The 25,725-nt window shown below is 41.2% G+C and overlaps 1 protein-coding gene across 1 annotated transcript in view; it reads left to right on the plus strand.

The window, feature by feature from the left end:
* Window positions 1-25,725, plus strand: part of QPCTL (glutaminyl-peptide cyclotransferase like) — a 967,717-nt gene that overhangs the window by 336,591 nt on the left and 605,401 nt on the right. Inside the window, exon 3 of the mRNA XM_069207795.1 lies at window positions 6,955-7,242. Coding sequence (XP_069063896.1) covers window positions 6,955-7,242 — 288 coding nt within the window. The remainder of the gene's footprint in view (window positions 1-6,954; window positions 7,243-25,725) is intronic.

Genomic DNA, 25,725 nt, shown 5'->3' on the forward strand with positions numbered 1-25,725 from the left:
CTCTTGCACATGCTAGAGTTGGGATGGTAAATTTCACCCCTCTAAAGTCCAGCACTTTCCCTACTGTTGCACACACTGCAGTTGGAATAGTAATTTTTTCCCCTCCGATGTCCAACTCTTTCCCTACTGTTGAACAGACTGGAGTGGGAATAGTACATTTTACCCCTGAAGTCCAACCCTTTCCCTACTGTTGCATGGACTGGAGTGGGAATAATACATTTTACCCCTCCTAATTCCAATGTTTTCCCTACTATTGTACAGATTGGAGTGGAAAATGTTAAACTACACCCCTCTGAATTCCAACGCTTTCCTTACTGTTGCACAGACTGGAGTTGGAATAGTCAATTTAACCCCTCCGAAGTCCAATGTTTTCCCTACTGTTGCACAGATTGGAGTGAGAGAAGTCAATTTTACCCCTTCAAAGTCCAACGCGTTTTCTACTGTTGCACAGACTGAGGTGGGAATGGTATATTTTACTCCTCTGAAGTCCAAGTCTTTCCCTACTGCTGCACAGACTAGAGTGGAACTAGTGTAGCTATTATTTCTGACTTTAACACTTATTTGTGATATTGTTTAAATGTGTATAATGTTATTATTTATATATTATTTGTTGTTTAGTTTTGTATTTGTGTGTGTGTGTATATATATATATATTTTTTTGTAATATTTGTAACATTTTTTCTATTTAATATTTTTATTTTTAATTTGATATTTTGTACTTGTATTTCAATATGTTTTTTTATTTTTATATATAATATATACATATATATATATGCTTTTTATAGTGGTAAATTAAAAAAACTGAAAATTGAATACAAATGAAAATATATTTTCATTAATACTGTTGCATTTTATATATATGTGTGTGTGTTTTGGGTATATATTTATATATACGTTTAAATATTTAAAATGATTTAGTCTACATTAATATAATGTTCCATGTTAAAATATTTGAGATTTACTATTTTATACTATATATAACCAAAAACATTTTTTTTTTACAATAGTAGTGTAATCAAAATTGTATTTCCAATATTTTTGTACTTACCATTATAAGTATAAACAGACCATATTTTTGTATTTGATCATTTTGACTCTATATTTGTGTGCCTCGATATTTGTTGTTCCGATATTCTGTCAGACATCCACCCATAATAAGGTCAGAAATTAGTTCTGATAAACTGCAACTTTAGTTGATCAAGAGCAGTGGTCTTCAAACATTTTTACTCTGAGCCTCCCTTAAGAAAAATGTTTTGAAATCAGGTCCCCCTATAAAAAGTCATGGCAAGACTTGGGGGTACAGGAGGGGTATGGCTGATGAGAAAAATTCGGGGTGCTTTTTTAAGCTCATAATCAACAATAAATGTAAGATTTAGAAAAGAGCAAATACATCAAAAAACAACAGAAATTGACTCACACTCCTTTGCCCCAGTACAGCTGCAACTGCTACACTAATGATAGCTGCGGCACTAAGTAGCAGGGTTATCTCCTCTGCCTCATTGACCCCTCTTCCACCATGCCTGGCCATCACTGCGATCTTGACATAGACTTGAAATGAGCACCCATGTGTTGTCCACCTCTTTGCAGCAAGGGTGCCCTTAGTTCTAATGCTAGTAGGGATAATGAGCCTCCATACCACTTTTGTAAAGTAAGACAGTAATAAATATGATGTATTGGGTCCCTCTCCATCCTGGACCCCAATGCCACTGCACCTGCTTCACTAATGAGAGCTATGGCCCTGTGAACCTGGCAGTCTCCTCTTCCTCTTGTTGAAAGTGGGCCACCATCTTGCCCCATCCCCACTGTGCCACCTCTCTGAGGCATAAGCTATGGTGTTTCCTCTTCTTCCATTTCCCCATCTATTGGGCCACAGTCTGATGTCCAAAGCAATGTTGGCACAGCAAGGATGTACTGGGCACTAGTGCAAGCAAGGAAGGATAGTAAAACCGCCTTAATTAGGGATTAGTTTGGCCCTGCATCCCAGGGCTCCAGTTCCACTGCACGTGCAGCATCATTGATATGTATTTCGCTACCCCCTCCACTAGGCCATCACTCCTAGGCCTGAGGCCCAAAACAGGCAGTCTGCCCATTTCAGGCCTACTGCCTTTATCATAACTTTTCAATATAAACAATCAGGCCAATAGCCATTTTCATTGGCTTGTCACCATAACCAACTTGGACCTACTATATTAGCTTTGCTGAAATATTTAATACTAATCAGATGAAACTTTGAAATCTAGCATGACTTTTCCACTGAACCAATGAAGTCTTTACACCTTGCCCAACACCAGCCTGTTCAAGTGCTCATAAACTGGCAGCTATCATGGAAACTGTTATACAATTACAAATATGCAGAAAAATACATCTTGCAAAAACATTATACATCCCCTTTTAACAGGGCCTAACAAGAATCATCACAGTGAAAAGCCCCAGGGTTTTTCGGAGTGCGTGGCCAATGCTAAAACCCTTGCCTACTATGGCAATTTATGAGATCACATGTAACAAAATATCTGTCTATAGCCTATAACACAGTGTGATAACAACCAACTGTTAGACTTACTGGCTTTAGCAAATGCTTTTCACAATTAATAAACTAGACAACCGGCCTTTATAGCTTCTCACTATAACCAACTCAGGCCTACAGTTTTGACCATAAGCTTTTCCACAAGGCAACCATCAGAGGCACAAGATACAAATTTACAGCTGGCTAAGCAAAATACTAGGGGGTGAGTGTTTGTATTGTTCAGCACTCCGTCCATCATCCTTTTGTGTTGCTAAAGTTGCCCTAAGTGGGAAGGGTATGCCCAGACATGGGTCCCTTGCTCACTGTGCCACTGGATTCAAGCGAGCCTGGCTGATGAAGGGTGATATCCTGAACCCGGTTCCAGGATGCTTGTTTCTGGTCCAGGAAGGACCTGGCCTTGCAGTTCAGGCTGGACTGTTCCCATGAGGAACAGGGTCAAGACTGATTTGCATATGGCTGGGTCCAAACTGGGGTGGCATGGTGAGCAAAAGAATGATGAATTAAATCCAGATCTGTGATGGGGGTGAGTGTTTGCATTGTTCAGCACTCCGTCCACCATCCTTTTGTGTTACATATTTGAGCTGAGCATGATCTGTATATTGGTCACTTCCAGGTGCGTAAACTTAATTTTAGAGTTCACTAACAGGTGTATTTGGGCAAGTGAACACCGGGCTGGTGGTTGAGGTTACCGAAACAGGGCCTCCTGGGAGTTGCAGTAAGGGTACTCCATCTACTTCCCAACACTTGACAAATGTTTTACATATCTGTTGCCTGACTAGATTTAGGGTGGAGCATACATTTAGATGTTGAGATATGTCGTGAGTCCTGGAATAACTTTTTGTTATTGAAACACTTACAGGCATCATTCCACCTTATGGCATGTGGTGGGCCTTGCTAGCTGTGATGTTAGGTCCATAAAACACACATTGACAGTCTTAATTCTCAGATACTCTGGGTATTGAATGTTGTTAGAGTCAGTGAATGGCACTATGACAAAAGCTGAGCTGTGAGCATGCATGACGTTGCAGTTTTGTGAATTTGTTTGTATTTTAACTTACCAGACTCCGCTCCACCAGGTATTTCTGTCAAGCCCTCAAGATGTAGGATGGCCAAGACCACCACCTCCCAGGGAAGGGGTCGTAATGTGGCATTGGGAGGGCCACTGCCAATCATGTTGGCCTCTATCTCTTACCTGGAGGCCAGGGAATGCACCTTGTCCCTCAGGTCATTCCACTGCTTCCTAATGTCGTCCTTTGTGCACAGGGTAGTGCCTACAACATTCACTCTGTCTACAATCCTTTGCCACAGCTCCCTTTTCTCACTGAGAGAAGTGTGTTGCACCTGGGCTCCAAACAATTATGGCTCTACTCTTATGATTTCATCTACCATGACTCTCAACGCATCCTTCGGAAAGTGGTGATTTTTGAGATGTGACATGGTGGGGCATTAAAGTGGGTGACAGGGAGTTACTTACAAAAGGAAAGTGATGTGGGGAGTAAATGGAGAAAAGTGTGTGAAAGGGGTTTTAGGGATAATGAAAAATGGGGTGCTCTATCTATCCCAACAAAATCAAATCTTGGTTGCAGGGGAGATGCAAAGGATTATGGTCTGTGAAGGGGTGTGTGTTCTATAGTGTGTTTTGCAGGTGTGTCCAATGGGCCCATGATTGTCAGCTGTGTTGTCTATGAATTCATCTAATCGGTACTTGTCTGTTGCTTTGCTATATGCGTACTGCCATTGTTGACTGCCATTGAACCAGCACGTGGACTGTGCTTATAATCGACTCAGTGGGTGGCCGCAGCTCTGACGCACCATAGTACGGACCGAGAAGGGAACAAACCGCTGCACCGTTGGTGGTCAGCACTTTGTCTTGCCGGGCAGTGGTTCTGCATCAGTCTTTTTGGGAGGACCACCTTGGCGGTCTGGTGGTCTTACTGCCAAACTCATAATCAGGCCCTCAATCTTTTCCGAGCTCATGGAGAATGCTATAGGGATTGTTGTTTAGACTCAGAAAGTACTCCTCAAATTTTTCTTTATTGTCATCCTATACAAAAAAAAAGAAGTCATCAATGTAGCGCAATCAGATTACAATACTATTCAAATATTCTTCATGTTTTCTTGACTAATCACTCTTTCTTTCACCAGCCCATGGTGAGATTTGCATAGCTGGGGCACAAGAAATTCTCATAGCAATACCAAGGCTTTGATAGAATACCTCATTTCCAAAAAAGGAAATAGTAGTTCTTCAGTTTGATTGCAATCATCTTGATTATCATCTTAGTATGTTCCAATGTATTGATATTATCTTTTTTCCAAAAACACCACCATCACCATGTGATAGTTTTCCTGCCAAGGAATATTCTGTGGATGACATAGAAATTCTTTGGTATTGTATATATGCAAACTCAGTTATAGATAGATAAAACTTTATTCAGTTATCCAAGAACAAAGTATAGAAACACACTGCATAATAGTACAAGAACAATGGAATGAAAACAATTAAATACATATATTAAAAAAAGAGAAGAAATATTATTTTTCTAACATTTTAATACAGCCATAGAATTTATAATAAATACCCATTCAGTTCTAAAACTAGAACAATAACACCAGAGTAAAATGATTTCAAAGGCAATAATATGCAAAAATGCCAATGCTGGTTACTTCATAAAATTAGTTAAAAAACAAAAAGCAGAGAGCAAGTACCACAAAGTAAAAGCAATATACTGAGATAATCACAAGACGGTCACAGGTAGAAGCTTGTTCGGCTTATACCAAACATTCAGTAAAAAATGGCTAACTGCAAACACAATTGGAGCTGATGTGTCGCTTTTCAAGATTCTCTGGGCTAATAAATATTTAGTTACCTCTAAATTCAAACATATTGATCTGATCCACTACCGACGGAAGCCCCTGCTACTCCAGACAAAAGAACATTATGTGCACCTCAGTCTTGCGATCCAGGCTACAGGCTGAACATACGTTTGAGCCTGATTCATACCCCCATTCACTGGTGAAACTTTTCAGCTGGGGAGTACCTAGCCGAAAGCGGACATACAAGCTCTTGGATAGTGGCAGGGAAATTAAGTAAAAAAAAGGTCTCAAAGTGTGGGTACAGCTTAAACTCTAAGAACTTGTTTGTGGGATGACTCTTGTCCCTGTTATTTGCATATTGATCATAGATGTATGCACAGTAGCGGGATTTCAGACCACCAAGATCAGCTTTATGAAGAGAATTTGGACCATCCCATAATCTGACATGTGTAACCAACCAACCAATCAAAGACAAATTTCACCCAAGGTACTTTCTTAGCATTGGTAGTATTAACTGAATTCTTAAGGGAGTTTCTGTAATCACTGAGTTGAGGTGTAGACCAAAGATGGACCCAGTACACAAGGGGTTTAAAGGAAGCCATGATAGCAATTCTTCATAAGCTTAAATCAAGAAAGAGTGGAACGGGGGAGTACTGATTGGTACAGAGAGCAACTCCTGTGCAAAGTTGTTCTCGGCAATAACCAATCGATTAATGTCAGTATAACCCCAAACCTCTGTGCCAAAGAGCACAGCATTTTGTGATTTAGCACGGTATACCTCAAGCACCGGTGATATTGAACAAGAGCTCTGTTTTTTATAGAGCCTGAAGATGGCACTAAATCTGTGTTCAGTTATCAAAGAGTTCTTGGTAAGTTGTGCTACCCATTTGAATTTGTTCATTAATTTGACCTTTAAGTAGTCAAAATTATGTACCTTCTCTAATACTTCACTGCCACCTTGAACGATGTAGTTCTTAGTAACACCAGTCCCAAACATCATATACTTCGTTTTATTGGCATTCAACTTTAAACCCATAGATATGCAAAAACCTAAAAATGTGTTAATCAGGAGTTGAAGCCTTGTGGTGTTTTAGAGATGAGTAGCAAATCAACTGCAAAAAGAAGAAAGGGGACCTTCTTGTTGTTCAGAGCAGGTTAGTCATTCTTGCGGTCCTGGATTACTTCCACTACGTTGTTCATGTAAAGATTAAATAGTGTTGGGGCAAGCACACACCCTTGAGGGTACAGCACATGTTTGTATGTATATATATAATAAATACAATCTCATATCCTATTGTACAAATGTTTAACATTCAGACGTTTGTAATATCCTTTTTCTATGTAATTTCAGTTGTTTTAACCTGAAACATTGCATTGCTCCTGTTCATATTTAATGAAGTTGAATTTTATCCAGTGTAATATTGTTTGCACTGCTATCATGCTGTTTTATTGTAAGTTCTGAATGAGAACCAGTTCATCCATAATCTATCAGTTGCCTCTCATATGCGTGACCTTTGTTCTATATGCCTCGTTTTCCTACATCCATTAGCATCCATAATCATAAGCCTGAGCGTTTGGACGTATGTATTTAGTGACCTGTGTATCATTTTTTTCAGCTTATAAAAAATCAGCTCGGTGCACTAGATGCTGGATGGACTGTCGACCTGGACTCCTTCCATTCCCTCACTCCCCGGGGTTCTTTGCCCTTCACCAACATCATCGCAACTCTAGATCCTATGGCTCAACGACGACTTGTAATTGCTTGTCATTATGACTCAAAGTACTTTCCACATGACCAATTTGGGCGGTCGTTTGTTGGTGCTGTCGACTCTGCTGTGCCATGCTCAATCATGTTGGAGGTAGTGTCGGCCCTGGACAAAGAGTTGCTGAGCCTGAAGAAGCAGGTAAGCACCGCAATAAGGGGATGAGGGGCAGGAACGTTTCTGTGCTGGGCAGGTATATATGTGTAGCACTTCTACAAATAGCACCATATATTTAACCTTGAAGTGAGGGAGCTAATTATATATTTACACGTTTGAGGAGCAGATGGAGTTGCCCGCTGTGTCTTCGCTATTGGGTTTCTGTTGATTTTTTTTCTCATATCTGATGCTTGGCACATACTTAACCGTCATGTATTTGCTGTAGAGCTCTGCATATTTGTTGCTTTCATTTTCTAAGTAACCAATAAAAGAAATTGTAAAAATAATGTACCTCAAAGGTGATATTGAAACGTGAAGTTTGGATATGGTTTGAGTGTCAAAATTTGGCTTTGCCCAGGGGGCAAAAGAATGTTGTGGAAGGCAGACCAAGAGACCGGTTCTATAATGTAGGTTGTTCAGTGTGAGGTGGATGTTCAGTTGTGTGGTGTGTGGGAGGGAAGTAGACTGCAAATTTAGTGAAAATGTAACCCCTTCTGTGCCCAGGACGTAATGGTTACGTCTCGAGGCACAGTGCTCATGTGCCCAAGACGTAACCATTACGTCCTGGGCACAGAGACCAGAGGGAGCGCTAGCGCTCCCTCTGTGGGGTTAACCACCATCCCCCCAAGTCAGGGATGGAAGGGGAAGCCCTTCCCCTTCCACCCCCGAGCCCCCCCACCCCCGTGACGTCAGCCGCGATCAGAAGAGAAATGCAAAAGCATTTCTCTTCAGATCACGTGGAGGAGGCCGAGAGACTTCAAAGAGAAGGAAAGTTATTTCCTTCCCTTTGAAGTCTCTCTCAGCGTTTTAGCAGGCGGATTGCAAGCAATCCGGCTGCTAAAACGCCCACTAGATACCAGGGATTTTTCTTTTTTTATGAAATTGGCATGAGGGAGCGACCCCTTGGGCAAGGGTTGCTCCCAGGGGGGCATTTTTTTTTTTAAGGCCTTTTCTATTTTTGAGGTGGGGAGCGACCCCTTAGGCAAGGGTCGCTCCCCTAGGGGGCAAATTGTATTTAGGCCATTTCTGCCCCCTTTGGGGGCAGATCGGCCGATTTTCGGTCAATCTGCCTCCCAAGGGGGGCAGAAACCACTAGGCACCGGGGATCTTTCTTTTTGCACCAACGTCACGCAAGGGGAGCGACCCCGTAGGCAAGGGTCGCTCCCCGGAGGGTCAAATTTATTTTAGGCCATTTCTGCCCCCCCTGGCGCTGGCTGAGCTAGAGGCCAAAACCCACAGGTAGGCACTCTGCAAAATAACCCACCTCTGTTTTCTGTGAAAAAATGTGAGGTGTCCACGTTGTGTTTTGGGCCATTTCCTTTCGTGGGCGCTAGGCCTACCTACACAAGTGAGGTATAATTCTTATCGGGAGACTTGGGGGAACGCTGGGTAGAAGGAAATTTGTGACTCCTCTCAGATTCCAGAACTTTCTGTCACCGAAATGTGAGGAAAATTTGTTTTTTTTAGCCAAATTGTGAGGTTTGCAAAGGATTCTGGGTAACAGAACCTGGTCAGAGCCCCACAAGTCACCCCATCTTGGATTCCCCTAGGTGTCTAGTTTTAAAAAATGCACAGGTTTGCTAGGTTTCCCCAGGTGCCGGCTGAGCTAGAGGCAAAAATCCACAGGTAGGCACTTTGCAAAACACACCTCTGTTTTCTGTGAAAAAATGTGATGTGTCCATGTTGTGTTTTGGGCCATTTCCTTTCGTGGGCGCTAGGCCTACCCATACAAGTGAGGTACCATTTTTATCGGGAGACTTGGGGGAACACAGAATAGCAAAACAAGTGTTATTGCCCCTTGTCTTTCTCTACATTTTGTCCTTCCAAATGTAAGGCAGTGTGTAAAAAAGATGTCTATTTGAGAAATGCCCTGTATTTCACCTGCTAGTATGGGCACCCCGGAATTCAGAGATGGGCAAATAACCACTGCTTCTCAACACCTTATCAATCAATAAATCACTTTATTTCGGCTGAAAGCCATAAAAGTATCCAATAAATGATAGACAATTACCATGCAAAGAGATTATAAATGATAAAAAACACAATTTCCACATAAAACATTCAAAAGGGGAACAATAATTATACTGAATTAAAATATAAAGCTCATTTGTTAAATCCATTACTGGACAACTGTCTAATTTTATAGATCTAAAAACCTACCTAAAATTGATTCCATAAAATAGTCTATTTCTTCCTACGGTAGATTGTGAAAAAATAAGCTGTTGATACACACAGTTATAAAAACAATGTAAAACTAGCTACTAACATAAAATTTCCTTTTTCTTTGCAACAAACCTTCGTAGTTTCTTGCCCATAATGATCAACAGAGGCCTAGGGTAATTATAGCTAATCCAATCAGTCGGCAGTGTATTCTCTAGTTCTTATGGACCAAGCGTTTTGTAGGTACTTGACAACGGCAAAGACCACCTTATCACTTGTGTCACTAGAAAGGATTCGCAAGGATATAATATGTTTCCTTATCCCCATTGATCTACATAAGGGAATTATCCACTTCTTCCTGGGCTTCAGATACCTAGGACAAAAAAAACATAAAATGGGCCAATGTCTCAGATTCCTCAGGACAGAAGTGGCAGAATCTCGATTTATGCACCTCGCTGCACCATCTTGTAGTAAACATATTAAGAGGCAATACCCCTAGCCTAAATTTAATAAAAAGTGTTTTGGCATAAGGGGGATTGATATTATCCATAAAAGCCTCAAACTTAGGGCTACACTTATGATCCAAAAACTGTAACGTCCTACTACCACGGGCGTTTTTGGACCAAAGTTGGGTCAAAATGAACTCCCAGTAACACCGCCTTATTCGTGCCTTTGCTTCCTTCGTCAAGCTATGGGGGTCTGACCGCACCTCGTCCATTTTAATAAGTTGGCACATATCTCTGATGTATTTAAGCCAGGGAACTTTTAACACACCGCGATCCGCTAAGAGCTCAGCAACAGCTATTTGATAGGGGGACAAGTATTCGGATGTCCAAAGGCGGACCCAATAAATAAGGGGTCTTAAGGCAGCCTTGTTGTGGATCTCATTTAAGGCTAAATCCAGTCTTAAAGGTGTGAGTGGGGTACTTGTTGGTAAATGCAGAAAATTACGCATAAAGCAATTTTCCACTTTCGTCAAGCTGCTAGAATTGCAGTACCCCCATAATTCAGTACCATAGATTGAAGCAGCCACAGCCGCTGCCTTATATACTGTGATAGCGGGTGGAATTTCACCTTCCGTAGTATTAGCAATTTTTCTAGCTATCACATTCGACCTCTATCGTAGGGTGGACACACTCTTCTCAATCTGTGCCGACCAGCGTTGGTAGTCAGATATCCTAATCCCCAAATAATCAAATTGCTTAACTTGCTCTTTCAGTTGGCCTGCAAGAGTCATTTTCCCCCTTAAGGACTTAAGAGGATTAAAAGCCATACATTTAGTCTTAGAAAAATTTATCTCTAGGCCCCTTTACACAAAATTTAAAAAAGGCATAGAGTTTGTTTTGAAGGCCCATTGGAGTCCGTGAGATTAATAAGGTATCGTCTGCAAACATTAAAATAGGGACAGGGGTTCCCGCTAACTTTGGGGCATCTGGATTACAGTGCATCAGCTGGTCAACTGCACCGTTAATATAGAGATTGAACAGAGTGGGGACCAGAACACACCCCTGTCTGACCCCCCTGTCGATTGGTATAGCTTCTGTCAAATCTCCACCTTGGGACCAGCGTACCTGGGCATAAGTGCCCTCATGAAGATACCTAATCAGTTTCAACATCTCACTGTCTAGCTTATAGTACTCAAGGGCGCCCCACAGTAAATCCCTTGGGACGATATCAAACGCAGCTTTTAGGTCAATGTAGGTCACGTACAAGTGGCCCTTATTTAGTGTCAGATATTTCCAACAGAGAAGGTTGAACCTAAATGCCTGGTCGATGGTACTCACACCCTTTCTAAAACCTGCCTGGAGGCCAGAGAGGATATGTGAGTCCTCTATCCACACCTGCAATCTAGCCAAAATTTGCTTGCAAAAAACTTTATGGCTAATGTCAATTAAGCTTATTGGCCTGTAGTTGGAAGGAAGTTCCCTTACGCCCTTTTTAAAAACGGGTACTATAATTCCTCCTTGCCATGTAGAAGGAAGCCCACCACCTCTCAAAATCTCATTACTGAGTGTGTTTAAATATAAGGACCAGGTTCTAGTTCGAGACAAGTACAAATCACCTGGGATACCATCTAACCCTGGGGCCTTCCCTTTGCGTAACGTTTGGAGTGCCAAGGTTGTTTCTTTTAAAGAAAATAGAGCCAGATCGAATTTAGGAGCAATAGCTAGCCCAGAAAAAGGTGGATGGGAGGACCCCTTAATGGGTGACAGGACAGTAAAACTACCAATTTGAGCCACACTATATACAGTTCCAAAATATGATACCCAAAGTTCTGGTTGAATTGCTGGGTATATCTCCACGTTGTCAGAATAACCTTTGTCAGCCACCAACTTCCAAAACAATTTTGAGTCCTTTGCTTTTTTGTTTTATGTTTTTCAATTCTGCTTTATATATGGACCTGGAGGCTTTTATCGCACTGCAGCTCCCTACCTTCAAAGCTTCCAAAAGTCGTGATTTAGCCGATCGGCAAGAGCTAGTATACCACCTCAAAGGTCCAGCCCTAGTTTCTACCCACCTCCTCGTTACCGAAAGAGGGGCCTTAACTTGTTGACCATGATATTATGTAATTTAATTAAGTCCACCGGTACCAAGTCAATGTGCTTCAAAGGGGAAAGCGTTGATTTCACCACTTTATATATTGAGGCCTGAAAGTGTAGATCATCAGCTACCATTTCCCACCTTACATTTTTAAAGTCATTTGTTGGAACTAGTGCGCTACCCTTCACCCGCTTAGGAAGTGAACTACATTTAAATGGGGAGATTGAAAAAGATGTACAGAGAGGTAAATGATCGCTGTCGTCACGTGGGAAAACTGCCATGTCAATGAGAGAACTCCAAAGAAAATCGTCTACTAAGACATAATGTAAGCGGCTCTTGTATGAGCCTCTCCTATACGTAGGCGACGCAGGGGTGTCTGATTTTGTGTTTCCATTGACTTTTCTAAGGCCCATTGTTTTTTTCAAGTCCTCCACTAGATCTATTACTCCCCCTGATGGTTCTATTACGCCTTGGACCACCGGACCTGATCTGTCCCATGGATGGGCAAACTGAATTCTTTTTTGCTGAAAATCGACTTCACAGTTCAACTGCATGTTAAAGTCTCCTGCGACAAGTAAGCCCTGCCCCCCAGATGAATAGTTCAAAAAATCTATTAGCGTTTTTATCTGGGCGGTCTGAGACTTATGCGGGCCAGGCCTAATATATATATTTACGAGAACTATGCAAACTGGCCCCCTTGGGCCGCTGAGCACGATCTCCACAGCTAGTATATCCCTCGAGGGGGAGGGCAGCTCCTTTGCCTTGGGAAACAAATCATGTTTAAGCCAGATTACTAAGCCCCGATGGAGATGGAAGTGCAGCCTTCTGGAAAGACCAATATCCTACTCGGTGGATTGTAGAGGGGGCCCATGTTTCCTGTAAAAAAATAATGTGTTGTTGATCCATAAAACTACACCACTCTGGGTTGGTTATCTTAGATGACAAACCCGCCACATTCCATGACAAGAGATTAATTGAATATTCATTGTTGGTCCCAATATTGGACAATCTCACTAATCGCTTTTCTTGGGAAGTAACTCCGCTATGCCACCCATCTACATGGACATTGTAACACACTCCTGACTCTAGTCCCACAATGCCCAGTGGAGGGGTACCTGAATCACATTCTTCCAAGGGCTTTATAGCAGAAGTGTCATCCTTCCCTACCTCAACTGGTGGAGCTTCATGTCAATCTAAAGTTGAAGTTGGACTACTCATAGGTCCCCATCTTGTGATATATGATTTGGGAGAAGATCTCAAATTGGGTCTATCTCTGAAGAACTGATTAGCCATTGCAAGGGGGATCGAATGGACAAGAGATACTTGAGAAAAAGCGCCAGGTCTTGATCTTAGCTCAAGAGCTAAAAGGCCCTTTACTAAACTCTGACTATTCAGCTGTAACCCGATGAGGTCCTTTTCTGAGGTATCACTTGTGAATCTCTGGGCAGTTATTAAATCGTCCTGTATAACGGACCTACATTTTTTCACACCCCTTATCCAGTGAATTACTGTGTTCTTCAGTGAAGCCTCTAGTTCCCTTGAACCATGTCTCAACTTGGGGATATTCGTCATATAGATGTCACACTGGCCCTGCAGCAACTTGTTAGGCAGAGTGCTTGGTTGAGAGGCTTTGATAACATTGTCTGGGGACGTAACACTATACTTCTCTTGGTTGGCCCCTCTAAGCAATTTAACATCATATTTATGTGAATTAGCCACTACAGGAGCAATACCCACTTCCCAGTGACAGGGTAGTGAGGTCGCTCCAGCATCTTTTCCCCTATACGTTCCCTTCATAGATATATCAATTTGCTGAGTTTGTGTGAGTGAAGAGTCAAGTTTGGGGTTAAAAGAAGATTTCCTGATGTCCCCGATAGCTGCTGTTAATCCATCAAGCTTCATGTGGACCATGTGACTAAAGGAAGTGAGGTACTCTTTTAAACTCATTATTTCGGATCTTAATTGTAGTAACTGAGCCTCTATGGGCCGATCCGTCTGAGTTGCTAGATGTACTGTTGGCTCCTCGTTTTTCCTTGCAACATCTTTCTCAGGGCTGGGGATTACCAACGAAGCCAAAGGTAAAAAACGATTAGAACAGTTCGTATAAGCAGGCACACTATCCTGCTGAATAGCCACATTCGGGTTCGAACTCTCTATACATTTAGTCAAAGTGTCGGGCGTAATGTGATCTATTTGGGACCCTCGTGATGGTACAAACCAGGTCTTATTGTTCACAAAAGTCACGGAAGTAAAGAAAGATTTTATACCTTTGGTCGCAACATCAGGTCTTCCTTTAGGATGTTTAGACGGTTTGGTTGCAAGCATACTTTTTACTTCTTCAATTAGATCGTCAATTTGGGATAGAGTACAATTTTCAGCGGCATGGCGAGGTATTTTCTTCGCCCCCCCTGCCCTGTAGAATTGCCGCTGGCTTTCCTTTTCCCCATCCTAACTGCAATAGAAAACAAAACCAACAGTTCCCAATAAGCAAGCAAAGTGCTTCTCAACACCTTATCTTGTGGCCATTTTGGAAATACAAAGGTTTTCTTTATACCTATTTTTCACTTTTTCTATTTCAGCAAATGAATTGCTGTATACCCGGTATAGAATTAAAACCCATTGCAAGGTGAAGCTCATTTATTGGCTCTGGGTACCTAGAGTTCTTGATGAACCTACAAGCCCTATATATCCCCACAACCAGAAGAGTCCAGCTGACGTAACGGTATATTGCTTTAAAAAATCTGACATCGCAGGAAAAAGTTAGAGTAAAACGTGGAGAAAAATTGCAGGTTTTTTTCACCTCAATTTCAATATTTTTTATTTCAGCTGTTATTTTCTGTAGGAAACACTTGTAGGATCTAGACAAATGACCCCTTACTGAATTCAGAATTTTGTCTACTGTTCAGAAATGTTTAGTTGTCTGGGATCCAGCCTTGTTTTCTCATCCATTGTGGTCACTAACTGGAAGGAGGCTGAAAGCACAAAAAATAATAAAAATGGGGTATGTCTCAGTAAAATGTCAAAATTGTATTGAAAAATTGGATTTTCCAATTCAAGTCTGCCTGTTCCTGAAAGCTGGGAAGATGGTGCCACTGGAAACCCTTTGTTGATGCCATTTTCAGGGAAAAAACCACGAGCTGCCTTCTGCAGCCCTTTTTTCCCATTTTTTTGAAAAAAACTACATTTTCACTGTATTTTGGCTAATTTCTTGGTCTCCTTCAGGGGAACCCACAAAGTCTGGGTACCTCTAGAATTCATAGGATGTTGGAAAAAAAGGACGCAATTTGGCGTGGGTAGCTTATGTGAACAAAAAGTTATGAGGGCCTAAGCGCGAACTGCCCCAAACAGCCAAAAAAAGGCTCTGCACAGGAGGGGGAAAAGGCCTGGCAGCGAAGGGGTTAATAACTGAAATCTAATTGCCACAGCAATCTCGACATGTTGTAATCTACATCTGTGGGCTTGTAACACACCCAACACTTTAATTCGTTCCTAGGCTTGCCTTTCAAAATTCTCTTGATTTCGTTGGTGAGTACTTAACGTTTGTCCCACATTCAGGCTGCTTTGTTAACGCCTTGGAGAGTGACCCTGTAACATGGACTATTGCATGAGGGGCCATATACATTTACTGTAGCGCACAGCTTCCTTCGTTTGCCTCGTCGGTTTGGGCTGTGTGGCCATATGTTGTTTTTTCCCCTTCCTTGTTTTTGGGAATGCTGGTGTTTCTTTGTGGTGTCTGCGCACGAAGGCTGCAAGGTGGAGGGATGTTCTTTTTTTATTTATTTATATATATATTTTTAAAGGTTCATATAGCGCAAACTCGATCGAAGTAGCGCTTTACACGAGGACGTGAAGTTTCATGTAGTGCAAATTTGATCAGAGGAACGCTTTACATGACTACGTGAAGTTTCATATAACCCAACTGCCATGTGAGGAGCGCTTTACATGAATACCGCTTTACAAGTTTAGCAGTTGAAAAGTATACATACTGGAGCATTTAAAACAGAAATCCTCAAAGCGGCTCTCCCAGCACAGTGCAAGAGCTGTTACTACAATATTGACTGCACTCGAGAAACTCACCCTATAATGCTTTGCGGGGCATTTCTTTTTCAAAACACTTTTGCCCATAACTAAACTTGTGGTGGTCCTACGGCAAAGGGACCACTACCAGTCCGTTCGGCATGTTGCACTCTCTCTGTCTAGGTCATCTCTGGGTCCCCGCGCTAAGTGGGGGGGATCCCAAAATAGTAACCTCTCCCATCATTCAAGGTCTTTTTAATCTCTCTCATGAGTGGATCTTTTGTTTTACAGCTGGGAGTAGTTTGTGTTTTAAGGGCCTTGTTTGTAATAGTATTGCATTAGCCCTGCAAGGCCTGAAAATGTGAATGGTACTACTCCCTCTAGGGGTTACATATGAGGTTACACTGCATTACTTTATGTCATTCTGTTTTCATGTCATTATGTCCTCTAGGGGCTGACTATATGCTTACATGACCATGTTTCTTACAAATTCTTTTTTATATTATGGTGTCTTCTAGGGACCTTTCTGAGCATTACGTTCATTGCTGCACTTGGAAACCTGCCCCATAATGTTTTGCAGGGCATTCCTTTTACAAAACATTTTTGGCCATAACTCACTGTGTGGTGATCCTAGGACAATGGGACCACGATCAAACTGTTCAGCACAATGCACACTAGGTTGGAGGACCCCAAAATAGTAACCTCTCCCACCATTCAATGTCTTTTTTAGCGCTCTCATGACTGGAACTTTTGTTTTACAGCTGGGAGTAGTTGTGTTTTAAAGGCCTTGTTTGCAATAGTATTGTGGTAGGCCAGCTAGGCCTTAAACTATGTAAGACACTACGTCCTCTTTGGGTTACATATATGGTTACACTGCATTACTTTCTGCCATTCTGTTTTCATGTGGTTATGCTGTCTAGGGGCTGACTATGTGGTTACGTGACCATGTTTCGCACAAATGCTGTTTTTATAATGGTATCCTCTAGGGGCTGTTCTGAGCATTACAATCAATAAATACAATATTCCCTGCACTCAGAAACTTGCCCAATAATGTTTTGCGGGGCTTCCCTTTTACAACACATTTTTACCCATATCTCACCGTGTGGTGGTCCTAGGACAATGAGGCCACCATCAAAATATTCAGCACAACACACTCTTTCTGTCTAGGACATCTCTGGGTCCCCACCTTGGGTTGCGGGGGGGACGCAAAATAATAACCCCTTCCACCAGTCAGTGTCTTTTTAAGTTCTCTCATGGCTGAAACGTTTGTTTGACAGCTGGGAGTAGTTTGTTTTTTGAGGGCCTTGTTTGTACTATTATTCTAGTAGGCCTGCTAGGCCTGAAAATGTGTATTGCACTACACCCTATGGGGGCTAAACATATGGTTGCATTGCATTTCATTCGGCCATTCTATTTTCATGTGGTTATGCTCTCTAGGGGCTGAATATATAGTTACATGACCATGTTTCTTAGAAATGTTATTTCTATAATGGTGCTCTCTAGGGGCTGTTCAGAGCATTACAGTTACGATATTACAATATTCGCTGCACTTGGAAACTCACCCCATAACTCCCTGCACAATGTGCCATTTCTGTCTAGGTCATCTCTGGTTCCCCACGCTAGGTTGGGGGCACCCCAAAATAGTAACCTCTCCCATCATTCAATGTCTTTTTAAGCTCTCTCGTGGATGGATCTTTTGCATACAGCTGGGAGTAGTTTGTGTTTTAAGGGCCTTGTTTGTAATAGTATTGCAGTAGGCCTGCTGGGCCTGAATATGTGTAAGGCACTACACCCTCTAGGGGTATATACAATGTTGCACTGCATTACTTTCTGTCATTCTGCTTTCATGTCGTTATATCCTCTATGGGCTGACTATATGCTTACATGACCATGTTTCCCTAGGGACTGTTATAAGCATTACAGTCACTGCTGCACTCGGAAACTTGCCCCACAATGCTTTGTGGGGCATTCCTTATACAACATATTTTTGGCCATAACTTGCTGTGTGGTGGTTCTAGGACAATGGCGACCACCATCAAAACATTAAGCACAATGCATTCTTTCTGTCTAGGTCATCTCTGGGTCCCCACACTAGGTTATGGGACCCCAAAATAGTAACCTCTCCCACCATCCAATGTCTTTTTAAGTGCTCTCATGGCTGGAACTTTTGTTTTACAGCTGGGAGTAGTTATGTTTTAAGGGCCTTGTTTGAATTAGTATTGCAGTAGGCCTGCTAGGCCTGAACATTTGTAATCCACTACGCCCTCGAGGGGCTACATATATGGATACACTGCAGTACTTTCTGCCATTCTGCTTTTATGTTGTTATGCTATCTAGGACCATGTTTCTTACAATTGCTTTTTTTTATTATGGTGTCCTCTGTGGCTGTTCTGGCCATTACAGTCAAGATACTACGATATTCCCTGCACTCGGAAACTTGCCCCATAATCCTTTGCAGGGCATTCCTTTTACAAAACATTTTTGACTGCATCTCATCTTGTGGTGGTCCTAGGACAATGGGGCCACCATCAAAATATTCAGCATAACACAGATTTTCTGTCTAGGGCATCTCTGGGACCCCACACTTGGTTGGGGGGAGGGTAAAATAACCATTCCCACCTGTCAATGTCTTTTTAGGTTCTCTCAAAACCGGAACTTTTGTTTTATATCTGGGGCCTTGTTTCTAATATTATTCTAGTAGGCCTGCTAGTCCTGAAAATGTATAATGCACTACACCTTCTAGGGGCTAAAAGTATGGTTAGACTGCATTATGTTCTGCTATTCTGTTTTCATGTGTTTATGCTCACTAGGGGCAGACTATATGGTTACGTGACCTGTTTTTTTAAAATGTTATTCTTATACTGGTGCTCTCTAGGGCCTGTTCTGAGCATTACATTCAAGATACTACAATATTCACTGTACTTGGAAACTCACCCCATAACTCCCCACATGATGTGCGCTTCTGTCCAAGTCATCTCTGGGACCCCACACAAGGTTCCGGGGACCCGAAAATAATAATATAAAAACATATAATTAATCATGGTAATATTCTAATTTTTTGCTGCAGCTAGAGGAAGAAGGTAAATGGAAGTTCTTTAGTTATATGCAGCACCACTAGAATTATGTGGCAGAGAGGACCAAATTATGCAGCAGGGTTGACCAATTTTTGTGGCAAGAATGTCCAGTTATGCATTTACAACACAGGCTAGCGTACTCGCTGGGCGTCCTGTTACTTAGGCGCCGAAATCAGGATTATGGAGTTAAGAGTTAGGTACATTATGTGTATTTAACTTTTATTCGGAGAATTGTTACATTGCAACATATCGTTTTTGGATCAACTGACACTTATGTCTAGTGCTTTAGTGATATTGGATTTTTAAGCCCTGAAGAAGTCGCAAGAGATATTAATAATTCCCAAAGACGAAACACGTGTTGGCTGGAAAGCTGGAAGTACAAATTTTTATGGATTGCTGAATATGAAATCAGATCTTCAATAAATTCTGGACTGATTAATTTACTCTAATAGTCGACTTCAATGAACTATAAGATGCATCATGGACTGTTGTGTGCAACTATATATATGTGAACTATATATTTCATGATTTTTGTGCAATTTAGGGGCACCTCATTGTGTTAAAAATATTTTGAGTTGTGAGGTTATTTGACCTCTTGGGGTTGGGTGTTTCCCTATTGGGGTTCCCCGTCATATACTTGGGTAGATCAGCACTCTGAGCGCCACATTTCCTCATATTACACCCCGTTCTTATATTTCTTCATGCATTTACAACACCAATAGCTCTAACTCAAGCAAATGTGGAACCTATTGCATTGCAAATGCTTGTTTTACAGTGCAGGAAGTGACATCTATACATAAAGATTTGGGAGGGGTATGGGATGAGCAGCATTGTATAGACCTAGAACTGTGAGCTAGTGAGGAGGAGAGGTGTTTGAGTGCTGAGCCCTTGAAGCACATTGAGCAACAGGCCAAACTTGCAGTTTGATCCCTATTGTTGAATGCAGTGAAGAGATTGAGGAGAATGAGAATTAAAAAGATGCAAATTTGATGGTCAGTTGATAACACAGATTAGTATTGCTTCAGTATAGTGGATCATGCTGAACTTTGAGGAGAACTCAGTTATCAGTCTGGTGAAGACAAGTAACTGAAGAGGTTTTGGAGAAAAATCTGAATTTGGAGATGGGGTAGTCAGCAGAGGCCAAGAAAAGTAATACATGTTTCTTGATTTGGGGATGAACTTAAGCCTACTTGAAGCAGGATGGGTAGGAGCCAATGAGCAGAAAGTGGTTGAACTTAACAGAGAGTCTGGATAGAATTTGGGAGGTTAGGGCCAGTGGATACAATTAGACTGAGGAGAGGAGGCGGAACACAGACTGGTGGTGAAAAGATGAGGTTAGGGGTGCTGATAAAGTGTAGAAGTGGGTGGATGGTAGACTGAAGAGCGTCTATTGAATTTGCAATCTTTTTAGGAGAAGCATGTAACAGAATCTCCTTTGGTGCAGAGTAGTTTGCATATAGGCGTACAGGGGTGAGGGACGGCCATTGTTTATAGTGGGATGGAGGGAGGCAAACTGGTCTTGAAAATAGGTATTTTTGCTGTATTTAGTGTAGTGGCATCTCAGTTAAGGTGCTTGTTGATTTTGAGTTGTTCTTGACAATCCTCCTGTGGCATAGATGGAGGTTTTGAATGAGTATATTGAAGATGTGATTCATGGCATGAGAGAGACAGTGATAGTCTTCAAATGTTATTTGAAAAGTATTTTATAAGCCGCATAAGAGGTTGACTTGGAGGGGCTCAGACCATGTAATAGTGTAGCTGAGTGTGATCCATGAGATGGGCCCTGGTGCTTGGTTTTCCATAAACTATTCCGTGGGGATTTTAACATAATTACCTTCACACACCATCTCAGTGGGGACTTGAGCATTCCTATAATTGTACGCTATCTCTAGGGGGTTTCAACATCATCTACACACTCTATCTTTGTATGATTTGTACATCCCTATAAGTGCAAACTATCTATTTCGATGGTCCAACATGCCTATAACACACACTGTTTCTGTTCTCTCTGATCTTCATGCAGAATGTAGGCAGTCAAATATATTTAGGCACTATCACTAAGGGGCATGAGCATGAATACATTAATATCCCTATAATCATCCATTGAACAGACTATAATCACACATTATCTTTGTGGGGACATGAACATGCAATATAAACATTATCTCTGGACATGAACTTCATTATCATCACACATTATCTGTGAGGGGACTTGAACTTTACCTTTACACACTATCTTAGTGGGTCTTGAATATGATTATCTTCACACACTCCTTCTGTGGGAACTTGAACATCCCTATATCCACACATGATCTTTGTGAGGACTTGGACATCACTGTAGTCACACAGTACCTCTGTGGGGACTTGAATATGATTACCTTCAGACATCATCTGTGTTGGGACTTGCACGTTCCTATAATCATACACTGTCTTTCTTTCAACTTGATCATCCTTATTGTCACTTTCTGTCAGTGTGGTGATTTGAGCATTGTCTTTACACAGTACTTAAGTAGGGATTGCTGCATGATTGTCTTTACACAGTGTATGGGGACTTAAAGGTCCCTATACCCACACACTATCTTTGTGGCAGCTTGGAAATGATCTTTATACACTATTTCAGTGGGGACTTAAACAAGAGTATCTTTAAACACTACTTCAATGGGGACTTTAACATCACAATAATCACACACTATCTGTATGGGGACTTGAACATCACTTTAATAGAACACTATCTTTGTGGGGACTTGAGCATGATTAACTTCACACACCATCTCTGTAAAGGCTATAACATTTTTCTAATCACACAATAGCTGTGTAGAGGCATGAATAACTTACTATCTGTGTTTAGACTTGAACATCATTAGCTTCACACACTCTGTCTAGGGATATGAACATTATCTTTACACACAATCTCACTGGTCAGTTACCTTCACATACTACCTCTGGGGGAAGTGAACATCCCTATAATACCACTCTATCTTTGAGGCAACTTGCCAATAATCACATACTATCTCTGTTTGGACTTGAACATCATTATCTTTAAATGCTCTCTGGAGGTATCAACATCTTTACATACTGTCTCAGTGGTCCTAGACACAATTACCTTCACAAACTGTCTCAGAGGAATTGAACATCACTATAATAACACACTACCTGTAAGAGGACTTGAGTATGATTACACTCACACACCAGCTTTCTTTGAACTTGAACATCCTTATGTTCACACCCTACCTGTGTGGAGACTTGTACATTGTCTTTAAGCACTATTTCAGTGAAGACTTGAACCAGATTATCTTCACACACTATCTCTGTGGGGTCTTTAACATCACAATAACCACACACTGTCTCTGTGGGGACTTAAACAATGTTATGATAAAACATAATCTTTGTGGGGACCTGAACAAGATTAACTTCATACACCATCTCTGTGAGGGCTATAACAAGTCTATAATCACACACTAGTTATGTAGAGGCGTGAACATGCCTATAATCACATCCTATCACTGTTTCAACTTGAACATCATTATCTTTACACACTATCTGTCGGGGGACATGAATACTATCTTTAACCACTAGCTCATTGGTCTTGAACACAATTAACTTTACATAGTGTCTCTTGGGAAAATGAGCATCACTGTAATAGCAACTATATTGAGGCAACTTGAGTATGACACATGCAACATCTCTTTGGACTGGAACATCTTTATGTTCACAGTCTACATGTGTGTCTTTAAACAATATTTTAGTGGACATTTTAACAAGATTACCTTAAACATCTCTGCACGGACAAGAACAGGTTTACCTTCAGATTCCTCCTTTATGAAGAATATATCATTCTTATAATCACACACTATCTCTGTGGGGACTTGAACACAACTATAATCACACAGCATAATGTGGAAAATGTAACATTTCTATAATCATGCATGGTTTCTGTTTTGACTTGAGAATCATCCTCACATACTTTCTGTGTGGGGACTTGACATTGTCTTTACATGATATTTCAGGTGGACTTGAACAGAATTACACAATCTCTGTGGGAACTTGAAAATCACATAACCACACACTATCTTTATGGGGACTTGATTATCACCATAATCACAGAGCATCTTTGTGGGGATTATAACATTCCCTTGCACCATTGTGAAATGATGCCTGCATTGGCTCAAGGCAGCAGTTTGTGCCCCATTGCAGGAAGAGAGCAGGAATGTGCCATATAATGATAAATATGGTGTATTCCTGGCATCTCCCTTTCATGCAGTGCAGGTGGCTTGCTGCGTTGTGTGAAATATTGATAAATATGGGCCTATATCCATTAGGACTTGAATATTCCTATAACCACACACTATCTCTGTGGGCACTTCAACATAATTATCTTCACACACTGGGGACTTGAACATTGTCTTTAAACATAATTTCAATGGGACTCGAACAAGATTATCTTTACACACTATCTCAGTGGTAATTGAACACAGTCATCATCACACACTATCAGTGTAGGGACTTGAATATCCTTATAACCACATACTATCTCTGTGAGGACTTCAACATCATATTAGTCACACACTGTCATTGTGGGGACTTCAACATGATTAACTTCACACACCATCTCCGAAGACACTTGAACGTTCCCATAATCACAAACTATCTCTCTTTGGGCTTGAACATCTTTATCTTCACACTCTATGGGCCAGATTTACAAAGATGTAGTGCCACCGGAGTATCACTTTTAGTGATGCTCCGGTGGCGCTATTCACAGCACCCTATTTACAAGAGGCATTAAGCCACAAAAAGTGGATAAATGTCTCCTTGTAAATATGGCCCCTCTGATGCACTTTTATGCAGCAGAGGGGTGTGCAATGGGTGTTCCTGTGAGTGTTCCACCGCAACACCCATTGCTTTTGATGCTGCCCCGGGTTTACGAGAAATGGTAAATCTGTGGCAGGGCCAACCACTGACGCCTCCCCAGGGGTGGCGTTAGCATGGCACAATGAGGAGGAATACTTTTATTCTCCCTAGTTTTTGCTTTTACTATGTGTGCTGCATTCTGCAGCACACATAGAAAGAGCAAAAGGCCATGAACGATTTTTTATGTGCAGGAAGGTGACAATTTGGTACTTCTATGTGTGCTGAATCCTGCAGCACACATAGAAGTGCCAAATCACCATTGTAGATTGTTTATGTGCAGGAAGGGACACCTTCCTGCACATAAACAATCACACCCCTCAGCGCAGACACCCTTGCACTGTGGTGCAAGGATGCCTGTCTTGGCGCTGGCAGCTAAATTTAGCACTGGTGCAGGGTGAAACACAGGGGTGTGACATATTTTTTTAAATACGGCACATCCCTGCATTTCAAACGCAGCACAGCATGGCGCTGCAAATCTGGTTGCTGCACCACTTTTTTGTAAATTCGGTTTTATGTGTGTAAACCTGTACATTGTCTTTACACACTATTTCATTGTGGATTTGATCAGTCAAGATTATCTTTACACGTTATCTTTGTGGGAACTTGAATATCACAATAAGCACACATTGTCACTGTGGGGACTTGAACATCTCTATGATAAAAAACCTTTTATTTATTGGGCACTGAATATCATTATGAAAACACTATCTTTGTGGAACCTCAGTATAATTACTACACCCCATCTCTGTGAGGGCTATAGACACTAACTTTGTTGACTAGAACATCATTACCTTCATGTACAATCTCTTCACAGACTTGAACATTCCTCCAATTACGTAAAATATATGTACTCTCTATGTGGGAACTCAAGAATTGTGTTTACACACTTTTACAGTGGAGAGTATAACCAAGTCCTCTTCACACACTATCTCTGTGGGGACTTGAACATTTCTATAATCATACACTGTCTCTGTAGGGACTTTAATCTAATTATTTTCACACTTTACCTCTGTGGGTACTTTCATCATAGCTATTTGCTACTGAGATCACAAACCACCTCTGTTCGCATCATTGCGCATCATTCCTTTGCAGACATTAACCTTACATCCTTTGAGAGATGCGGTCTAATAGATACTTTGACAGAAATGTAAGCAACAAATCAAACTTGACCATATTGCTTGATTTCAAATGTTAATTTATGTGTTCTCATAGCGTCTGAGATTGTGATCAGTGGGTTAAATTACAATTTTAAGTGACAGCTGTAATCATGATTTGATACTATCTTACCCATTATTAGCACAATTAATCTTTGGTATGTCCCCATATTTGCAGCAATTCTTTTATGACTAGTTTATGATGTTATTTCTGTATATTGTTGATAAAGTTTACATTTAGCCATGCATGTTTGACTATATTCATCACAAATGGTATTTATGGAGTAGGTTCTCACATAGATGGTAGCACATGCTCAAGTCCCCACAAAGATGGCTCTATGTTTTCAAACTTAAAGCAGGATCCTGTATTATGATTTTGTTTCATAACATCTTTCTGTTATTAGAACATTTTAAAAGCATTGGGAAAGGTTAACCCCCACAAGGCAGGTATTCACATACAGCCCATATATATATTTATATTTATATATATATATATATATATATATATATTCGATGGCAAGTGTAGCTGCAGAAACACATGCTATGCATAACTCTTCTGACATCTAGTGTTGGGCTTGGAGTGTTACAAGTTGTTTTTCTTTGAAGAAGTCTTT

This window comes from Pleurodeles waltl, chromosome 9 (genome assembly GCF_031143425.1).
Source record: "Pleurodeles waltl isolate 20211129_DDA chromosome 9, aPleWal1.hap1.20221129, whole genome shotgun sequence".
Lineage (NCBI taxonomy): Eukaryota > Metazoa > Chordata > Amphibia > Caudata > Salamandridae > Pleurodeles > Pleurodeles waltl.